This window comes from Hibiscus syriacus, unplaced genomic scaffold (assembly GCF_006381635.1).
Source record: "Hibiscus syriacus cultivar Baekdansim isolate YM2019G1 unplaced genomic scaffold, ASM638163v2 tig00110831_pilon, whole genome shotgun sequence".
Taxonomy (NCBI): domain Eukaryota; kingdom Viridiplantae; phylum Streptophyta; class Magnoliopsida; order Malvales; family Malvaceae; genus Hibiscus; species Hibiscus syriacus.
Window position 1 is genome coordinate 5,969,650 of NW_024062882.1, and position 17,137 is coordinate 5,986,786.

Genomic DNA, 17,137 nt, shown 5'->3' on the forward strand with positions numbered 1-17,137 from the left:
TAACGTTAGGCACCTGGATGGGACGAAAATTAGTTTAGGCACCTATTTAAGTTTTAGGGTATAACATGGGCACTTATTTTGATATTAAGCCTTTTTATTAATAAAGATAGACCATAGTTAATACATTAGATCCCTTTAGGTGGACATAAGGAGCTCCGAAAATATCTTTATGTAATAAATTAAGAAATGTTATTGGAGGATTAAAAATATCTTTATGTAATAAATTAAGAATGCCATCTTTCAGCTACTTAGAGAAAACCCTAGACCTATGATTCTCCCTCCTGAAGCCACCGCCAATGAAAAAACCTCCAAGCGCCAACGCCGGCGCGATGAAGCTCTACCCGATACTACTCCGCCTCTCACATCCTCTATGGATTGTAATACTTCTCATATTGCACTGACTCCTCATTCCGAGATAAAGTTATCAGATCCAATACTGATGCTAACGCTGAAGCACTATTCTTGTTGGAAGATGATGATATTGATTTATTTGATGATAATGTCGAAGTTGGTGAGTCTAATGGCATTCCTTTCATTAATTTTTCTGATAGGGTTCAAAATCTTGCAATCAATAGTATGGATCTAACCATTCTCGTCAAAATTCTTGGCCGAAGAATTGGTTATAACACACTCTACAACGGCTACTCTCCATGTGGAAACCTAGCCACCCTATCAAGTTGCTCGACATTGGAGAACAATCACTTTCTTGTTAAATTTTCTGCGAGATTGGATTATTTATCTGCTTTAACGGATGGACCATGGGTAATCTTCGGCCACTACCTTACGGTTGAACCCTGTTCTATTGACTTTGACCCCTCCCAATCTCATCCAAGCCGCATCATAGCTTGGGTGAGGCTTCCCGGCATCCCCATTACCTGGTACAAGAGGAGTTTGATTCAGGCCATTAGCGAAAAACTTGGTTCCATAATAAAAATTCACTACCAAACTAATAATGGTAGAAGAGGGCACTTTGCTCGGATGGCAGTAACTTTAAACTTGAATAAGCTGATCATTTCCAACCTCGAAATCAATGGTCGTATTCAATTTGTTGAACACGAAGGGATCCCGTTGGTCTGTTTCAACTGTGGAATATATGGGCATTTTAATGACTTCTGCCCGAATAGAGCCAGTGAAGTTTCTCAAGTTGATAACCAGCACATGCATCACTGCCCCCAACCCCCGCTCCTGTTCCACAAGAACCCTATGGTCATTGGATGCTTTTTGAGAAAAAGTAGCGTAAAGTTCAACGTAAAGAAAACCAGCCTACCACGTAAAAAGTTTCTGTAGCTCCTAGCTCCTCCCGTTTTGCCCCTTTAATGGAGGTCGAAACTGATCCTAATCCAGTTGCTCCCATTCTCCAGCTAGATACAGCTACCCAAGTTGCAACCCCACCTTCCATTGCCAACCAAAATACATGTGCTCCTCCATCTAAACCTCGTAACTCACCGAATGTAATAAAGAAAACCATGATTGTAATGCATACATTCTCAAGGCCAAGGGCAAAGCCGCCATTCAGATCCGCAAACCTTCGATCACCATCATTGGTACTCGAAACCTCAACTCTGTCGTCCCTTCCCCCTCGCCTTATCTCATAGCAGACAGGGACAACCTCCTCAACTTGACTCCTCCTCCCACAATGCAGTTTCGATAGCCCCAGATGACACTCCAAAAGTTTTAGCTTCCGCCACTACTTTTCCCTCTGTTATGGAACCTCACTTTCTTGTTCCATTGCATGGTGATCTTGCTAGACCTTCGAAACCTCCCGACCCTCCTCACCAGCAGATAGCCGCTCTTTCCCATTTAGGTCCTCCCGCTGTGCCGACTATTGTCTCCCAAAATGTTTTCGATGAGTCTGAAAAAATGGACGTCTAACTTTGCCTATGGTCACTACCTTTATATTTATATTTTTATGGAACACCCAGGGTTATGAAAGCATGAATTTTCTCCGTGTCATGCGCCAATACCTTCATGACAATAATTCAGATATTTGTGTTCTGGTCGAAACTCGGATTAGCAGAGCTAATACTGAGATCGTGATTAACGGTTGGAATTTTCCCAACTCATTCAGAATCGAAGCGGGTGGTTATGCCGATTGTATTTGGCTTTGTTGGTATGATACAATTCACATTGATATCTCATCCTATCACTTTCAGTTTCTTCACTGCCATGTTACAGATAAGAGGCGTTATGGTCGTTCTTCTTTTCTGGCCATCTTTGTCTATGCAAGCCCTAATGCATCTAAACAAAAATATTGTTGGTTTTATATGAGAACTCTTATTGATTTTGTTACTAAGCCGTGGATTTTAGTAGGTGATTTTAACGCTACCTTATCTATTGAAGACCGCTCTGGATATGCTTCTTCTTCCACTCTAGAAGCCTCTTTCCAAGATTTGGTTTTTGATTGTGGCCTCCATGATCTTGGTCACCATGGTCCGAGATTTACTTGGTTTAATGGATATTACTCGGTTCGTCTAAAACACTGCCTGGGGAATGTGACATGGTTTGAAGTTTTTTTGTTATCCTCGTTGGAGCATCTGATTCGTATGAAGTCAGACCATTGCCCTATCTTGCTGACTCTCTCCTCGACCTCTCCTACTAGTGTAGCTCTCCCTTTCCCTACCTCTCTAGTTGTGCCTCACATATTGATTTTAATCGGCTTGTGAAGGATTGTTGGGACTCATCATTGCCTATCTCTGAGGCAATTGTCAAATTTTCCAAAGCGGTTGCTGATTGGAATAAAAACATTTTCGGTGTTATTGGTAAGAATAAGAGAATTCTTATGGCAAGATTAAGAGGAGTTCAACATTGTATGGGTTTGCGTCGCTCTCGCAATCTCCTCAACTTGGAGTCTAAACTCCTTCAAGAGCTTGAAGTCATTCTTGATCAAGAAGAACAATTATGGATCCAGAAATCTAGGGTTGATTGGGCTTAATTTGGTGACAGGAACATAAAATTATTCTATGCTAAAGCTTCTTCTCGACGGCGACAAAATTTTATCGCCAGCTTACGGATTAATGATCAGGATCGATGCTCCGATACTACTATGCTCAGAGAGGAAATCGTTCGCTTCTTCTCCTCTCTTTTCGCATCACCCAACACTAACCTGATTTTCTTTCCCATCTCCGGTGGTTTCCCTATTATTACTGATCTCCGAACTCCTACTCTTATAGTCGTTCCTTCAGAGAAGGAAATTAAGAAAGCCCTGTTCTCCTTGGCTCCACTCAAGGCCCCTAGTATTGATGGCCTTCGTGCCCATTTCTTTCAAAAAAAATTGGGACGTGGTCAAGAACTCTATTTGGAGTCTTCTGGAACATGCTTTTGTTTACAACAACATTGATCCCCTCATTCTCTGCACAGTTTTAATTTTTATTCCGAAGATCAGCAGCCTAGACCTTCTCAGATTTTTATCCTATTAGCTTGTGTACTGTCTTATATAAGCTAATCTCCAAGGTCATTGTTCGTCGGCTCAGTAACATCCTTCCCTGTCTAATCGAACCTCATCAGACGAGCTTCCTTAAGGGTCGGAGTATCATTGAAAATACAATTATAAATCAGGAGGTTATTCACTCCATGCATCTTAAAAAAGTAAATCGGGTTGGATGACCGTAAAGGTTGACCTACAGAAAACTTTTGATAGATTTTGATAGGACTTTATCAAAGACACCCTTTTTGATGCCCGGTCTCCTCGCGATTTAATTCGCCTTATAATGTTGGGTGACTATTCTTCTAAAATCCAAATTCAATATAATGGTGGCTTAAGCAGTCCTTTCAGACCAAGGAAAGGAATTCATCAACGTGATCCTCTTTCGCCTTATTTATTCAATCTGACCATGGAGCGTTTAAGCCATTATATCTCATTCCTCGTTGACTCTAATCAATGGTTAGCTTTCAAACTTGTGAGGAATGGCACCCCGATATCCCACATGTTTTTCGCTGACGATCTCATTCTTTATGCTATAGCTGACTTGCACAATGCTGGCCTCATCGAAGACATCCTAAGTCTGCTTACAAAACTATAGACTGCAGTAATTGGGGTGATAAGAGCAGTGTTTGATCGACCGTCTGGAAACAGCCAATTCCATAGCGAATCCGTGGTTTTTTATGGCTCGCCATTCAAGATAAACTCTTTACCAATTATGTATGCTGCTCTCGCTAGCTCGCTGCTGATCCATCGTGTCCTATTTGTCGCTGTCAGCCGAAAACTCTCTTGCACATCCTCCATGACTGCCCGAGAATTCACGACTTCTGGAGTAGTTTGGTTTTGAGGTTCGACATTCCTATTTTTTCGATCTCCCCTTAAGGACTTGGTTCCTTCAAAACTTGCATAGTCGTTACTTTGTTCATGAGATAAATGGGACTTGGAATATATATTTTGCTTGTTTAATTTGGCTTCTATGGAAACGCGGAACACTTCCATATTTCAAGGAACTTTGGATGACTTCTCCACTCCTTTATTCCTGTCTTACCTGGTCTTTAATTTACTCTGGCACTTTCTCCGTCGCTGGGACTGCAGACCAAAGTTCGATTTCACAAATTCAATGGTCTCCACCTACTGAGTGTTAGATTTGTCTTAATACGGATGATGTCTATCCCACGTCCACCGGTCGAGGTTCCATTGACGGTCTTCTTCGTAACAGTTCTGGTGATTGTCTCTTAGCTTTTTGTCGGGATATTGGCATCTCTTTGATTCTTGAGACGGAGCTTTGGGCCATCCTTGACGGACTTCAAGCCGCCTGGCATTATGGTTGTGATCGTCTCGTTGTGCAAACCGATAGCATGGATGTTTATCATCTCCTCTCCCCTCCTGCCTCGACGAGCCCTTTCACTCTCGTTTGTGCCATCGTCAGCCTCTACAATCGCGCTTGGTACGTTGAATTTCAAGTTGAATTTCAAAAGATTAATAGGGAGGCGAATGCTGCTGCCCACTACATTGCGAAGATGGGTACTTCTCCATATGGCTCCCGGATTACTTTTGTACAACCCTCGGCTCCCCTCGAAGTCCTTCTACATAGAGATGTTTCTGGTCCCCCTTATGTGCGGTTAACACGTTGATGTAATGGCTACGGCCTCCTTTACCATTAAAAAAAAAACATCGTAAGAAGAACCATCCGAGTGAGTATTAAGTTTCGCCATAAAATGAACTGACATATCCGCTTATCAATGAATGAATGTAAGATCAATAAACCAAGCTTTAGCTAGAAAGAGAGAGATGGTTCTAACCAAAGCATAAGGACTCGTGATTGGTAAGAATTCTGTAGGTGTCAATACTATCATTCTACACATATAAACGTTCATAACCTAGACTCCAGGCGAATCAAAGTTTTTCAAACACGTCCCAAAGTTCGACCTGTAAAACAATTAATCTGCACAAATAAACGCTTATAATTTGGCGTGTTAAATCGTCAAATTTCTTTAAAAAATTCAAGCCAGGATATTTTCGAAACGAAACAGAACGTTTAATCTGACTTGAGAAATAAAAATAAATATTTTAAAAGAATAAATTTATAAAATATTAAAAACTAAAAAAAATATTTGAAATATTTATAAAAATTTAAAATTTTCAAGTACACTGTCACTTCATTTTTGCTGGTGGTGAAATGAAATATCAGATGATGCATTGATAGGTGAGAGTTGAGAGAGATAAACCGAGAAGAGTGCATTTTTGAAACCGGAGTAGAGCGGCAGCTTCTGTGGGTGAGTTGGTCTCGTAGACATCACGTGCCATGCCAGAGTCCTCTTTTGTTTACAGTGTTCGAAGATTTACTCTACTGACAGACAAAAACTACAGTTCAGTCCTGAACTCGGGAATAGATGTAGGATTTAAGTTGATATAAATTTAAATTTATAAAATTTGAAGGGAAAAAATTGAATTAATAAAATTTTAGAGAAATAAAAATAATTTTTTAATAAAATATATAATAATTTTAAATTTTTAGGAAATAATCCCGTCTGTTCTCTATGTTTATTACTTCTTAAATAGAACCGGTCAAACTCAATACGATAACAACTATCTCTTTATAACTGAGGTAATTTGATTGTAAGTGTTTAGAAGATTGAATACAAACCAATACAATGTGCTCCGATTGGGGAAAAAGCATTGTTAGGTTATAATGCAACCAATTGACTTAATATATTTGTTTTCTATGCATTTTAAATATATAATTAATCAATATAGTAAGAAATCAGTTAAATTAAAAAAAATCACATGGACTGCTAGTAAGATGAAACTGTTTTAATATTTGAACAAATTTAATGTGAGTGGACTGCAGAGAAGTATTGATTATGGGATTTGGAATAACAATCATAAGAGCTTTGACATTCACTTGAAAAATCCACCTTTATTCACGTTGACAAAGCATACACTAGTTAAGTGGTTTGGTCCCAATTCCCAGAGAATACTGACAATAACCACTTCAACATCAGGGATTTTGGCGTGGTTCTTAAGCAAACAGAAATATAATGGGGGTAAGGAAGTTATACAGTACAACTTTAATATACAGTAAAAAAAATATTATCGATTTTATTATTATTTAAATTATAAAATTAATAAAATATTATTTACAATATTATTATTTATTTTTAAAATATTAATATTTTTTTAATATTTTTGATAAAACGTTTATTAATAGCAAAATTAATAAAAAAAATAAAAAATCGATAAAAAATAATATTTTTAATAATTTTTTATCAAATATATTATTTAAATAATAAGGATCATTTTTCATATGTATGCTTTCTGGGATTCCACCCAAAACTAACAGACAAAAGGCGGATGAGAAATCAAACGACAAAATTATTTTTTGTATACACAATCGACCATTTAACACGAATGACTCGATTACCAACTTGCTTTCCTTTTTGTACAAATTTCTTTTCTTTTGAAGAAACTAATATACTTACAATACGTCATCGTTTTGATCAGATGCCAAAAACCCCTTTTCTTTAACCACATGTTTACATGGTCCTTTGCCTTTACGGTTTCTTTCCTCATCTTTTTAGTCACTCAAAAGTACCTTCAAAATTCTCTATTCGTTCTATGTACCCCTAGTTGTTTGAGATGGTTTCTTCTAAGCCAGCGCTGGGATGCTGCAATTTCGCCGATCCTTGTTGAGGCAATCGAACCCCTCGACTCTCACGGCCGGTTTGTTACCGAAATTTGCTCGAACGCAGCCTCCTTTCCTTGAAGATGATGGCGGAGACGACGAGGGAAAGCCGGACGTAGGTGACGGTGGGGCGATGACCTCATCCCCAAATCGAGCGTCTTGTATTAATGGGTTAGCTACTCTACTCGGAGGCGATCCACAAAAAAATGGAGGCGGTGACTCTACCTCTTCCACTCTACAACCACCCTGTTAAATTCCAGAATCAATCAGAAGATATATGAAAGCAACCATGCACAATATTTGGATCTAGAAATTCTGTAGTCGGCACATGAAACTAACGGTTTTATTTTAAATGGTTCCCCACAAACAAAAGATCTGCACCGCCATCGTTACAGAGTTGATATTATTTATTTTATAATTTATGAATAGTTTATTGTTTTCTTGAAATAAGTCCATTGAAAATAAACAACTAAATACGTCTAAATTTAACTATTAACTAATAATAAATAAATAAACTAGAAGCAAGAAGCGTACCTTTGTAAGAATCATATCCAGAATACCACTCCCTGCTTTGGAATCACAAAGCTCTGTTTGATGGCTGAAAAAAAAAAAGAATTGTTCCGCTTCAATTTCTTTAATTAAAAATAGGAGGAAAAAAAAGAAGAGTTTAAAATTTGAAGGTCATACAAGTATGAGGAAATTACCTAATTTGCCATCTGAGGGACCTAATTGGGTGGTCGTTGAAAGAAGTGTTTAAAAGACCCAAACGACGTGGTTTCGGGCAGACCATTGTCTCTCTCCGATCCGTAACCATAACGGGAACCGGAAAGGAACTCTGCAAATCCTCACGGCTGCTTCCAGTTGCGCTTTGTTGGATCGCACACTGCTGCATCGTTTTTTTGGTACTTTTTTAGCTATTAACAATCGATATCCCTATTTAACATAAACATAAGCTTAATCAAAATCACCTTCAATAGAGACAAAAAAAAATTTAACAGTAGATTTGTTACGGTTTTCTCTCTAACATTAAATTTCCACAATTACTGTAAATCAGTTATAGATCTCTAGATCTACAACAACAAAAAGTATAAAAATAAACTAAAATAAATAGATCTAACTGCAATTTGGACTCAAAAAAATAACGGAGCGTAGAGAAGTTATTTGTAGAGAGAAAAATCAGCCTAACATTATAAAATCATGTTTTCATAAGGGAGCGATTCATATCGAGGAAGAAACAAAGGAAATCTTGAATAGGAGTTGTTTGGAAGATGAGAAATGGAGGAAAACAGAACTAAACAAAACAGAGGCCAAGAGCTGATGGAGAGAAAGAGAGAGCATAATAATACCTTTGATTTAACTGTACAGCAGCTTTGAAGAACTCTCGGAGTAGGTAGTAAGCATGAACAAGGAACGATATAAAAAATTGAAAAACTCAGAGGGGGAAAAAAGAGAGAAAGAAATGGAACAGAAAAATTAGGCGAGAAAACAAAGAAAGATGGTTAAGGAAAAGTAGCGTGCGATTTATAGAAGAGAAAGAGGGACGGGGATAGGGATGGCAAACGGGCGGCTGGTGCATATACCTATCTCTATACCTACATAATATTTTTTAATCCATCACCCGTCCTCCACTCATGATAGGTATAAATTTTTAAATCTACACCCATCCATGCGGGTATATTTTTAAATCCATCCCCACACCCACTACCCACTAGCGACATATCCATCTAGACCCGCCTGACAGCAAACTAATGGGATGTTAGAGTTGATTCCCAGACAGTTCGTGATGAGGTAGCATTGCATGCTTCAATTTATCAGAAGAGTAGCTCTACGAATGTTATGGAGACAGATTGTAGGGAGCATGTAGTCGTAGAGCTAGATTGTTGTGTTGCTTTCGATGTTAATGCTCATAATGCGCCTAATATGGGTTTTGAGGGGTTAAATAACATGGAAACTGATGCTTTTGACGTTAATGCTTATAGTACGACTAATTTGTGTTTGGATGAGCAGCATGGGCTAAATAACATGGAAAATGACTTGGTTAGTAAGATTATGGGTTTAATCAAAGAGCCGAATATTTTCCTAATTAAGGATCAGATTAAAGACTAAATATCCTTAATATTTGGATAAATTATATGTTATATATTATACAATATTAAAATTTATAAATTAATCTCTAAAATTACACCTAAATTCATAATGGTCCAAAATTTAATAGATATTTAGCTGGGTGGGCGGATGTGGGGCGGGTAATGTCTCAAACCCATTACCCGCCCATCACCCACGACGGGTACCACTTTATAAATCTACACCCGCCCACTACCCGCTAAAATTATACGCATCCCCACTCCAATTAGAGCAGATGTGGTGCGAAATCCACGAAACTGTATCCGTTTGCCATCCCTAGACGGAGACGAGAATCATGAAAATTGCTAATAAATATGAAGGCTTAATGCCCAAAAAGTACCTAAATTATGGTTTTTTTGCCAAATAAGTGTCTACATTTGATTTTTGTACATCTAGGTTTTTAATGTTACAAACATTAGTATTTTAAGTGTCCGGGCCGTCAACATCATTAGTTCTCCCCGTTAAGTGACATGTTTCACAACCCCATAATTTTGATTTATTTTTTTTAAAAATATTATTATTGTGAAAACTATTTCTTGAAAAACAAATTTAATTTTTAATTAAGTGTGATTTAAAAAAAATATTATCTCTATTAATTTGGTATTTCCTTTTAAAATCAACAAAACGATTTGAGGAGTCGCCATCAATCTTCGATTATGGTGTGATTGGGCACCCAAAATGGTTTTCATTTTAATAATTTTAATTTTATCAAAACGATATTTTTAGGTCTACGTTTCAAAAAAAATGAGTTCGTGAATCGATTACGCATGGGGAAGAGTTGGCACCCCCACAACGTCCTAAATCGGTACCTAGTCGATTAATTAGTTGTCTTTGCAATGAAATTTATAAGTTTGAATTTAATTTAATTTAGGATCCCTTTAAATAACACCTTTGAATTTTAGGACGAAAAACAATAATATTTAATTATTTCCTATCAAGAAGAAAAGACCTCTCATGCATTAAAGCAGTCGATTCTTTCTCCAATCGAAATAAAAAAATATTATTATTTTATTCTAAAGTTCATTATTAATTTGAATGCATGCATGAACAAGAATAAAATAAAACAAATTAAATTAAAAAATATCAATTATTTTAAAAAGAAGAATGATGTTCGATTATTTAAAGACGTCGGGATTAGACCTTTTATAAGTTCTAACGATTTTTTCTCTATGAATTTAAATAGACAATATCTTTTCCCTTGTTTCCAAATTTTATTTGTGATCAAATTTTTATGGTTTTTCTGGTTTCCAAATTTTAGGTGTGATGTTTTCAATCCTTAAAATATTTCTCTAAACACGTTTTCTTTTCTTTCTCTCTTACGATATTTCTCTAAAAAAAGTTAAAAAAAAAAACCTTCATCCCCCTGGTTTTTTATATAACCAAAGGAAGTCAGATATCTTTTAAGAGATCTGAAAAAAACCGTCTTAAAAAATGCTGATCTCTGTTGCTCCTTTCTTTCTTTCTTTTTTCACAGTGCTAAGCCTTGCATGGAAGAGGGGAAAAAAAGAACAATGAAGTATACGAGGCGAGGAGTTGCTTGAGTAGCCTTGCGTGCGTCATACGTGCCGGCGTCTAAGTAGTTGAACAGTTGGGCAAGTCATGGGCACCGTGCGTGCATCACACGCTCCAAATCTGACCATCCAAAGCATCTAGAGTGTTCTGAAGCAATTGGGGCCGTTTGATCGTCACCTAGATCTAAAGGCAAAGATGAAGCGGCGGCTAGGGTTTCACCCAAAGCTCAGCATGTGGGTTGTTCTTCTCTTTGGGCCTCCGCTATTTGGATCATCTTTGAATTTGATTTACTTTGAACTGCGAAGTGTGGATTTTTATTGGACCTAGAAACATAGAATAAAAGTTAGATAATTGTTAATATATATATATATATATATATATATATGCACCTCACATAATACATGCGTAACACACACACACATATATATACGCCTATAACAAAACATATATAATACAATAGTATATATATATATATATATATATATATTCCATACATATTATATCATATTACTATATATATATAATACTAATTAATTATCTGACCGTACTATTTTCGAACTAAATTAAAGAAAGTAATCAAATAAAAATAGAATAAGATAAAAAAAACACTAGTAGATCTCAGACAAAACTGAGTATTTATAATTATATTTATAAAAAAAATGTAACTTTTCTTATATTACAAAACAACTCGAAAATCTCAAATTCTAACCTCAATAAGCCATCGTCGTCCTCTCCGGCCACGACCACCGCCGCCGATATAATCATTTTCATCATCCTAGTTACATGTAACTGTAGTTGTAGCGGATTAACCATCGGAATCGCATGATATCATGACTTTCATAATAAGGTATGTGGGATTAAAAACGCGATTTATCATTGATCTATCGTAAACCGGTAACGACTTCATAGAGGTTTTGGTCACCGGGGGGAGGGGAGGTCGGGTGGAGTTTCTTTGACAGTAAAGGGCAACGGTTGGCGTGGGTTTAGTGGTTGAAATGAAGGTTTTCAAAGTTTAGGGATTATTTCAAAATTTATGTGTGTTCTTTTTTAAAATATATAATTTTATTTTTTACTTTTATATAAATTCTTAAAATTTTCAGGTTGTGACACGTGTCACTTAAAGGAAAAACTAACGACATTGACGGTCCAGACACCTAAAGTGTTAACGTTTGAAACGTTAGGCACCCAGATGGGCCAAAAAGAATGTAGGCACCTATTTGGCAAAAAATACATAGTTTGGGTATTTATTTTGGCATTAAGCCTAATATAAAGGGTAAAGTACACAAATGGTCCACCAACTATATAATATTATTTTATTAGGAGTTTTGACTATTAAAAGTTACAAATAGTCTTTGACTATAAAATGTTATTTTATTGCACCCCTCGATTATTAAAAGTTATAAAATGACAATTTAACTATTCATTTTGTTTCATTAAAAAAATGATGGTATTATGAGCTGAACGTTAACATATTGATTGTGATATAATAAAATATGATCTCATAACCTCAAATGACTATCATATCTCAGTCATCTTGTTAACGTCTAGCTTAGACAATTGTTAATTTTTTTAATATAAAAAGGTGAGCTTGGAACATAATAGATAGTCAATGACTATTTATAACTTTTAATAGTTAAAAGACTTAACAAAACAACATTTTATAATCAAAAGATTATTTTATAATTTTTAATAGTCGGATTACTTAATAAATTAATATCCAATAATCAGTACTATTTGTGTATTTTACCCTAAAATAAAATAAAATACTAATAAAAATAGCATAAGTCGTAGGGGGACATGGCAACAGAACCGCTAAGAATAGAAAATAAAAAAAGTATATATTAATTAAAAAAAAGGAAAAGAGGACGAAGTAAAGGGTACTTGAATAATTAAAGCTTTGAGTCCATTTTCAAATTTTTAATTTTTTTGTCATGATTTTAAAAAGTAATTTATTTATCATATTTTTATTTTATATTTATGAAACATTAGTTGATATAGGCCAAATTGGGCAAATAATCTACTCGGGTGGATTATTTGGCCCAATAGAACACCCAAACTTTTAATTTGGGATCTACGACAATTGCAACAGTCCCCATGGAACTCGTCACGCCGGCGTGACGAGTTCCATGGGATATAATTTTTTAATAGGCCATGTCAAGTGGGCCCACAACTGGAATAAATTTAATATATCTTGAGGGACTCGTCACGCTAATAAAAAATATTTTTTCTAAAATTATTAAAAGAAAATTAAAAAACAATATTTTAATGCTCATAGAACTCGTCACGTCGGTGTGACGAGTTCCAACTGGTATAATTTTGACTTTTTTTACCGTTGTTCAACGGTCGAATTTTTTTTAAACTTTCAATGGAACTCGTCACGCCGGTGTGACGAGTTCCAATGGGGAAAAATATGTATTCTCTTTAAGTTGTGCACATCATCTTCAATCTCTTACATAACACACTCCTTTCATCTTCAATCTCTTACACAATTAACTCCTTTTATCTAACCAAAACATTCCAAACAATGGGCAACAAATTCTTCACAGTTGTCCATTATAATGGCGAAATTCTACAAACTGATGTTGGTGTTGTGTTTAAGTCAGACAGAATGGTCAATATGATGTTCCCTGTAGATGTTTCTCATCGCCAAATGAAGCAAAAAATTGAGAGAAAACTTGGAGCTTATGTTCCATGTTTAAGTTATCGACACCTGATCTCCTCAAACCCAATGACGTATGGAAAAGTTCAGCTTGATGATGACGACGATGTGTTGTTGTTATGGTTGGACTTCATTAATCATCAAATAATAATATGGTGGAGATGTCGTCGAAACCACGAATACAACTGATATTCCAACGTCATTAGTACCAGCTCGAAGAACAGAAGAAGCATGACCCTCTCAACCATATACAAGTTATGGTGATGATAACCTTGTTAGACGATTCAGTGAAAGCCTTGATGAATTTAGCGAGGATGATGAAGATATTGTTCCATTGGTAGACGACGACGACACACCATTAGTTGATGAGTCCGATTTTTTTGAGGCTGCTTCAGAGGGACAAGGTTTGGATGTTGAGGCTGATGTATGGGAGGCAGATGTTTCACAATGTCAAGGATTGCAGAATGCTCCAAATGTTTGGGCAATGACAAACCCTCAACCTGAAATATCTCACCATGATTTGCATCGGTATCATCATGCAGTTGAAATGCATGACATTAACTACGATGCTATGTGGAATCCTGAAATATTTGATATGCCAAAGTTATGTGCTGCCCAGTGTGGTTCTTCAGACGAGCGATCATCTGAGTTGGCTATTGGGTCTCAGTTCGAAACAAAAAAGAGGCACAACTAGCAATCAATGAGTATCACATCAAAGCTCATCTTCAATTCTATGTCGCGGAGTCAGATCAAAAGACTTATTTTGTAAGGTGTATACACCATGATGTTGGTTGTAAATGGAGGATACAAGTATCATACCTACAACGGAAGATGTTTTGGGAAGTCACAAGGTTCAATGCAGAGCACGCATGTACAATGACCTCCTTGACACAAGATGTTGAACTATATTTTGATATAACAATTTATGGCAAAATGTTTTTGGACTTGAATTGAATTTATTCAAAGTTTTCAAAGTTTATAAAAATAATTTAAAGTCCATTTAATTTGGAATTGACTATTGAGCACAAAAATGTTTTTATGAATAGTACTATATTGTATGAATAGTATCGGTACTGTATTAATAGTATTGATACCGTGTGAACAATAATGAACAATACCGATGCTCAAAAATATCGAATGTTAAATGTATATTGATACCTCTACAGTGTACCGATACACTACTACAGTAATTTCAGCCCAACGATAATAAAATTTGAATTTTATGAAGGGGTACCGATACACCTTGATTTGTGCAGTTTTATTTTGCAGAAAATGAATTCCCAACGGCTATATACGACTTCAAACTCATTCCAACTTATAAATACATGTTCAAGACACTTGAAGAATACATAGAACACCTATCCAAGCAATCAAACACAAGAGAAGAGTTTTTCAATCTTATTTTTCTTTCTCTTGTAAATATTTTTGTTCTTGTGAGCTTAATTATTGTAAACACCTACCTTAGAGATGTTTATTTGTTTACTTCTTTTATCCTTTTGTAAATGGGAAATGTTCTAGTTTATCCTATGAAAAACTAGGGAGTTTGTAAATGTTATCTCTTTGTCCTTGAAAAAAGGAAAAAAAAATTAGTGAATTTGTTGGAAAATCCTTGGTGAGGAGCTAAGGTAGTGGATGTAGACTTGGTTGAGAAGTCGAACCACTATAAATCGCTGTGTAATTTTCTATCTTTCAATCTCTTTAATCCCTAAACAAAAAAAATCATTCCGACCCCTCTTTGCAAACCGTTTCGATTGTCAATTCGAGCTTCCGGAAATCCTAACACAAGACACTTCGGTGTGATGAGTTTCAATTAATTTTAAAAAAATTGACCGTTCCACAACGGTCACCCCAACGGTCCAATTTTTGAATGCATACCCGTTGGAACTCGTCACACTGGCGTAACGAGTTCCATGCCGTTTTTTCCAAATTTGTTTAAAATTTTCTAAATGTTTGATATTATTTTTAACTTCGAAATTTTTAAAAAAATAATTTTTTTTCAAATTTGTTAAACAAATTCTAAAAGTTTGATATTATTTTTAACTTCAAAAATTTAATATTTTTAAAATTCAAATTTGATAAAAATTTCTAAAAGTTTGATATTATTTTTAACTTAGAAATTTTAATATTTTTTTTGATTTTATTAACTACACTAAATATTAATGAAATTTAAACAATTATAAAATTTTATAATTTTAAAAATCTACACTTTATTTAATTATAATTTTAAAAAATAAACAAATTTATTACTTAACAATGAATTTTTGTATACAATTAAATATTGAGTACAAAAAACTTAAATAAACAAATTTATTACTTATATTTGCGCAGTTATTGCCGATTCAAGGCGTGGTAGAATGTTAATGACGTAGTGCTTGTCGATTTCGTCGTAGTCGTCCATCTTCTTTATTTTTGCTCTTCTTTCGGTTCCGGTGTGTCGAACACTACTCCACCACTTTTATATACATCTTTGGGTGAAAACAATGGAGTACTCAAGGTATTTGATTCCATCATTGAAGTCATCGCCTCAAATTGAGATTGTTCGTGATGAAGAAGATGATCCCATGGATCTATTTCTTTCGGTTCTAAGGAAAATTGTTGTGAAGGTGACACTTGATCCCACCCACTTCATTCTCACGCAGCTCGATTCTCCATCGATGGTTGATATGCACCATATCCACCATAACTTTCTTGCGATGGATAATAATTGGCATAAGCATAAGATGAAGATGTTATGAAGATGATGATTTTTCCATATTTTGCCTTCATTATTTCCCACTCGGACCGCTCCTCCGACGTTGTCAAGTATGACTTCCCATTTGCTTCATAATTTTGGAGGTAGGCAGAACATTGAAATCAAAATCTTTGGGTTGTACCTCGGAATGATTAGGCATTCGTAAATGTCTATTTTGTCATTGATGTATGCATATAGCATGTTTCCTCGGCTAATCTTCACTATGCTTCTCACGCGCATCTATTTTATTCAAATCATCAATGTTATATATTGACATTTCTATCGGTTGGTGAAACCCAAATTGTCACAAACCTCTATCGGCAACATGGATCTCAACAATTGCGAAATGGAGTAATGGTGTTACGACACACCATGCATCCGCTCCTTCAAAAAACATTGGCGGTAGACACCGTTGGATATCCGACTCATAATAAGGCATCCAATTAAACTGTCAAAACTATTATGTTAGTATAATTAAATAATTAATATTACAATTTCAAAGTTAATGCAAAAAATACTAAAATTTACCGCATGTCTACTGGCAATATCAATCCTCATCTGAATATCTACTTTGGTTGCACCGGACAACTTTGTATATGTTATTAGGTGTCGCCATCTAAAAAATTACGTTATTACTTGTCATTTTTCAAAATATTTAAATAAATATTATAAAATATCAAAACTTTAAATATATGAATTTACCTTGAGGCGAGAGGAAACTCCATAAGAGCGAATGTAATAGGCATCATAAACGGGAGACGATACCACACCCATGATTGGAGCAAAACTAAACAACCCGCTACATCTGATTTTTTCCTCTAACGACTACGGTCGCCTTACATAATTCATGATACAAAAAACGCCAAAATTGCATAACCTCAACTATATTTACGACATATAGCGAAATCCTCCATTACCGGAAGATATTGGGTGTGCACCAAATTGCCCGATTTATCCGGTAGCAAGATCCCTGCAATTAACGTCATAAGATATGCTCGAGCTGCATAT

At 35.7% G+C, this 17,137-nt stretch overlaps 2 protein-coding genes across 2 annotated transcripts; one reads left to right on the forward strand and one right to left on the reverse strand.

The window, feature by feature from the left end:
• Positions 1 to 1,934: 1,934 nt before the first annotated feature.
• LOC120142895 lies at positions 1,935 to 3,337 on the forward strand. Its single transcript, XM_039157370.1, has 3 exons — positions 1,935 to 2,465; positions 2,666 to 2,917; positions 3,023 to 3,337. The coding sequence occupies exons 1-3, from the start codon at positions 1,935 to 1,937 to the stop codon at positions 3,335 to 3,337; spliced, it is 1,098 nt and encodes a 365-aa protein (XP_039013301.1).
• Positions 3,338 to 6,862: 3,525 nt separating this feature from the next.
• LOC120142754 lies at positions 6,863 to 8,581 on the reverse strand. The gene is made up of 4 exons (XM_039157264.1): positions 8,450 to 8,581; positions 7,808 to 8,036; positions 7,638 to 7,701; positions 6,863 to 7,349 (listed from the first exon to the last, which is right to left on the reverse strand). The coding sequence occupies exons 2-4, from the start codon at positions 7,993 to 7,995 to the stop codon at positions 7,068 to 7,070; spliced, it is 534 nt and encodes a 177-aa protein (XP_039013195.1). The 5' UTR covers positions 7,996 to 8,036; positions 8,450 to 8,581; the 3' UTR covers positions 6,863 to 7,067.
• Positions 8,582 to 17,137: the final 8,556 nt, after the last annotated feature.

Excerpts from the sequence above, each read along its gene's own strand:
- LOC120142754 (XM_039157264.1), bottom strand. The coding sequence starts at position 7,995 with ATGCAGCAGTGTGCGATCCAACAAAGCGCAACTGGAAGCAGCCGTGAG. Across the intron at positions 7,702-7,807 it reads TCCCTCAGATGGCAAATTAG|CCATCAAACAGAGCTTTGTG; the intron begins GTAATTTCCTCA and ends TTTTTTTTTCAG. Across the intron at positions 7,350-7,637 it reads TGGATATGATTCTTACAAAG|GGTGGTTGTAGAGTGGAAGA; the intron begins GTACGCTTCTTG and ends GGAATTTAACAG.
- LOC120142895 (XM_039157370.1), top strand. The coding sequence starts at position 1,935 with ATGAATTTTCTCCGTGTCATGCGCCAATACCTTCATGACAATAATTCA. Across the intron at positions 2,466-2,665 it reads GGTTTAATGGATATTACTCG|GATTGTTGGGACTCATCATT; the intron begins GTTCGTCTAAAA and ends CGGCTTGTGAAG. Across the intron at positions 2,918-3,022 it reads TATGGATCCAGAAATCTAGG|GATCGATGCTCCGATACTAC; the intron begins GTTGATTGGGCT and ends ATTAATGATCAG.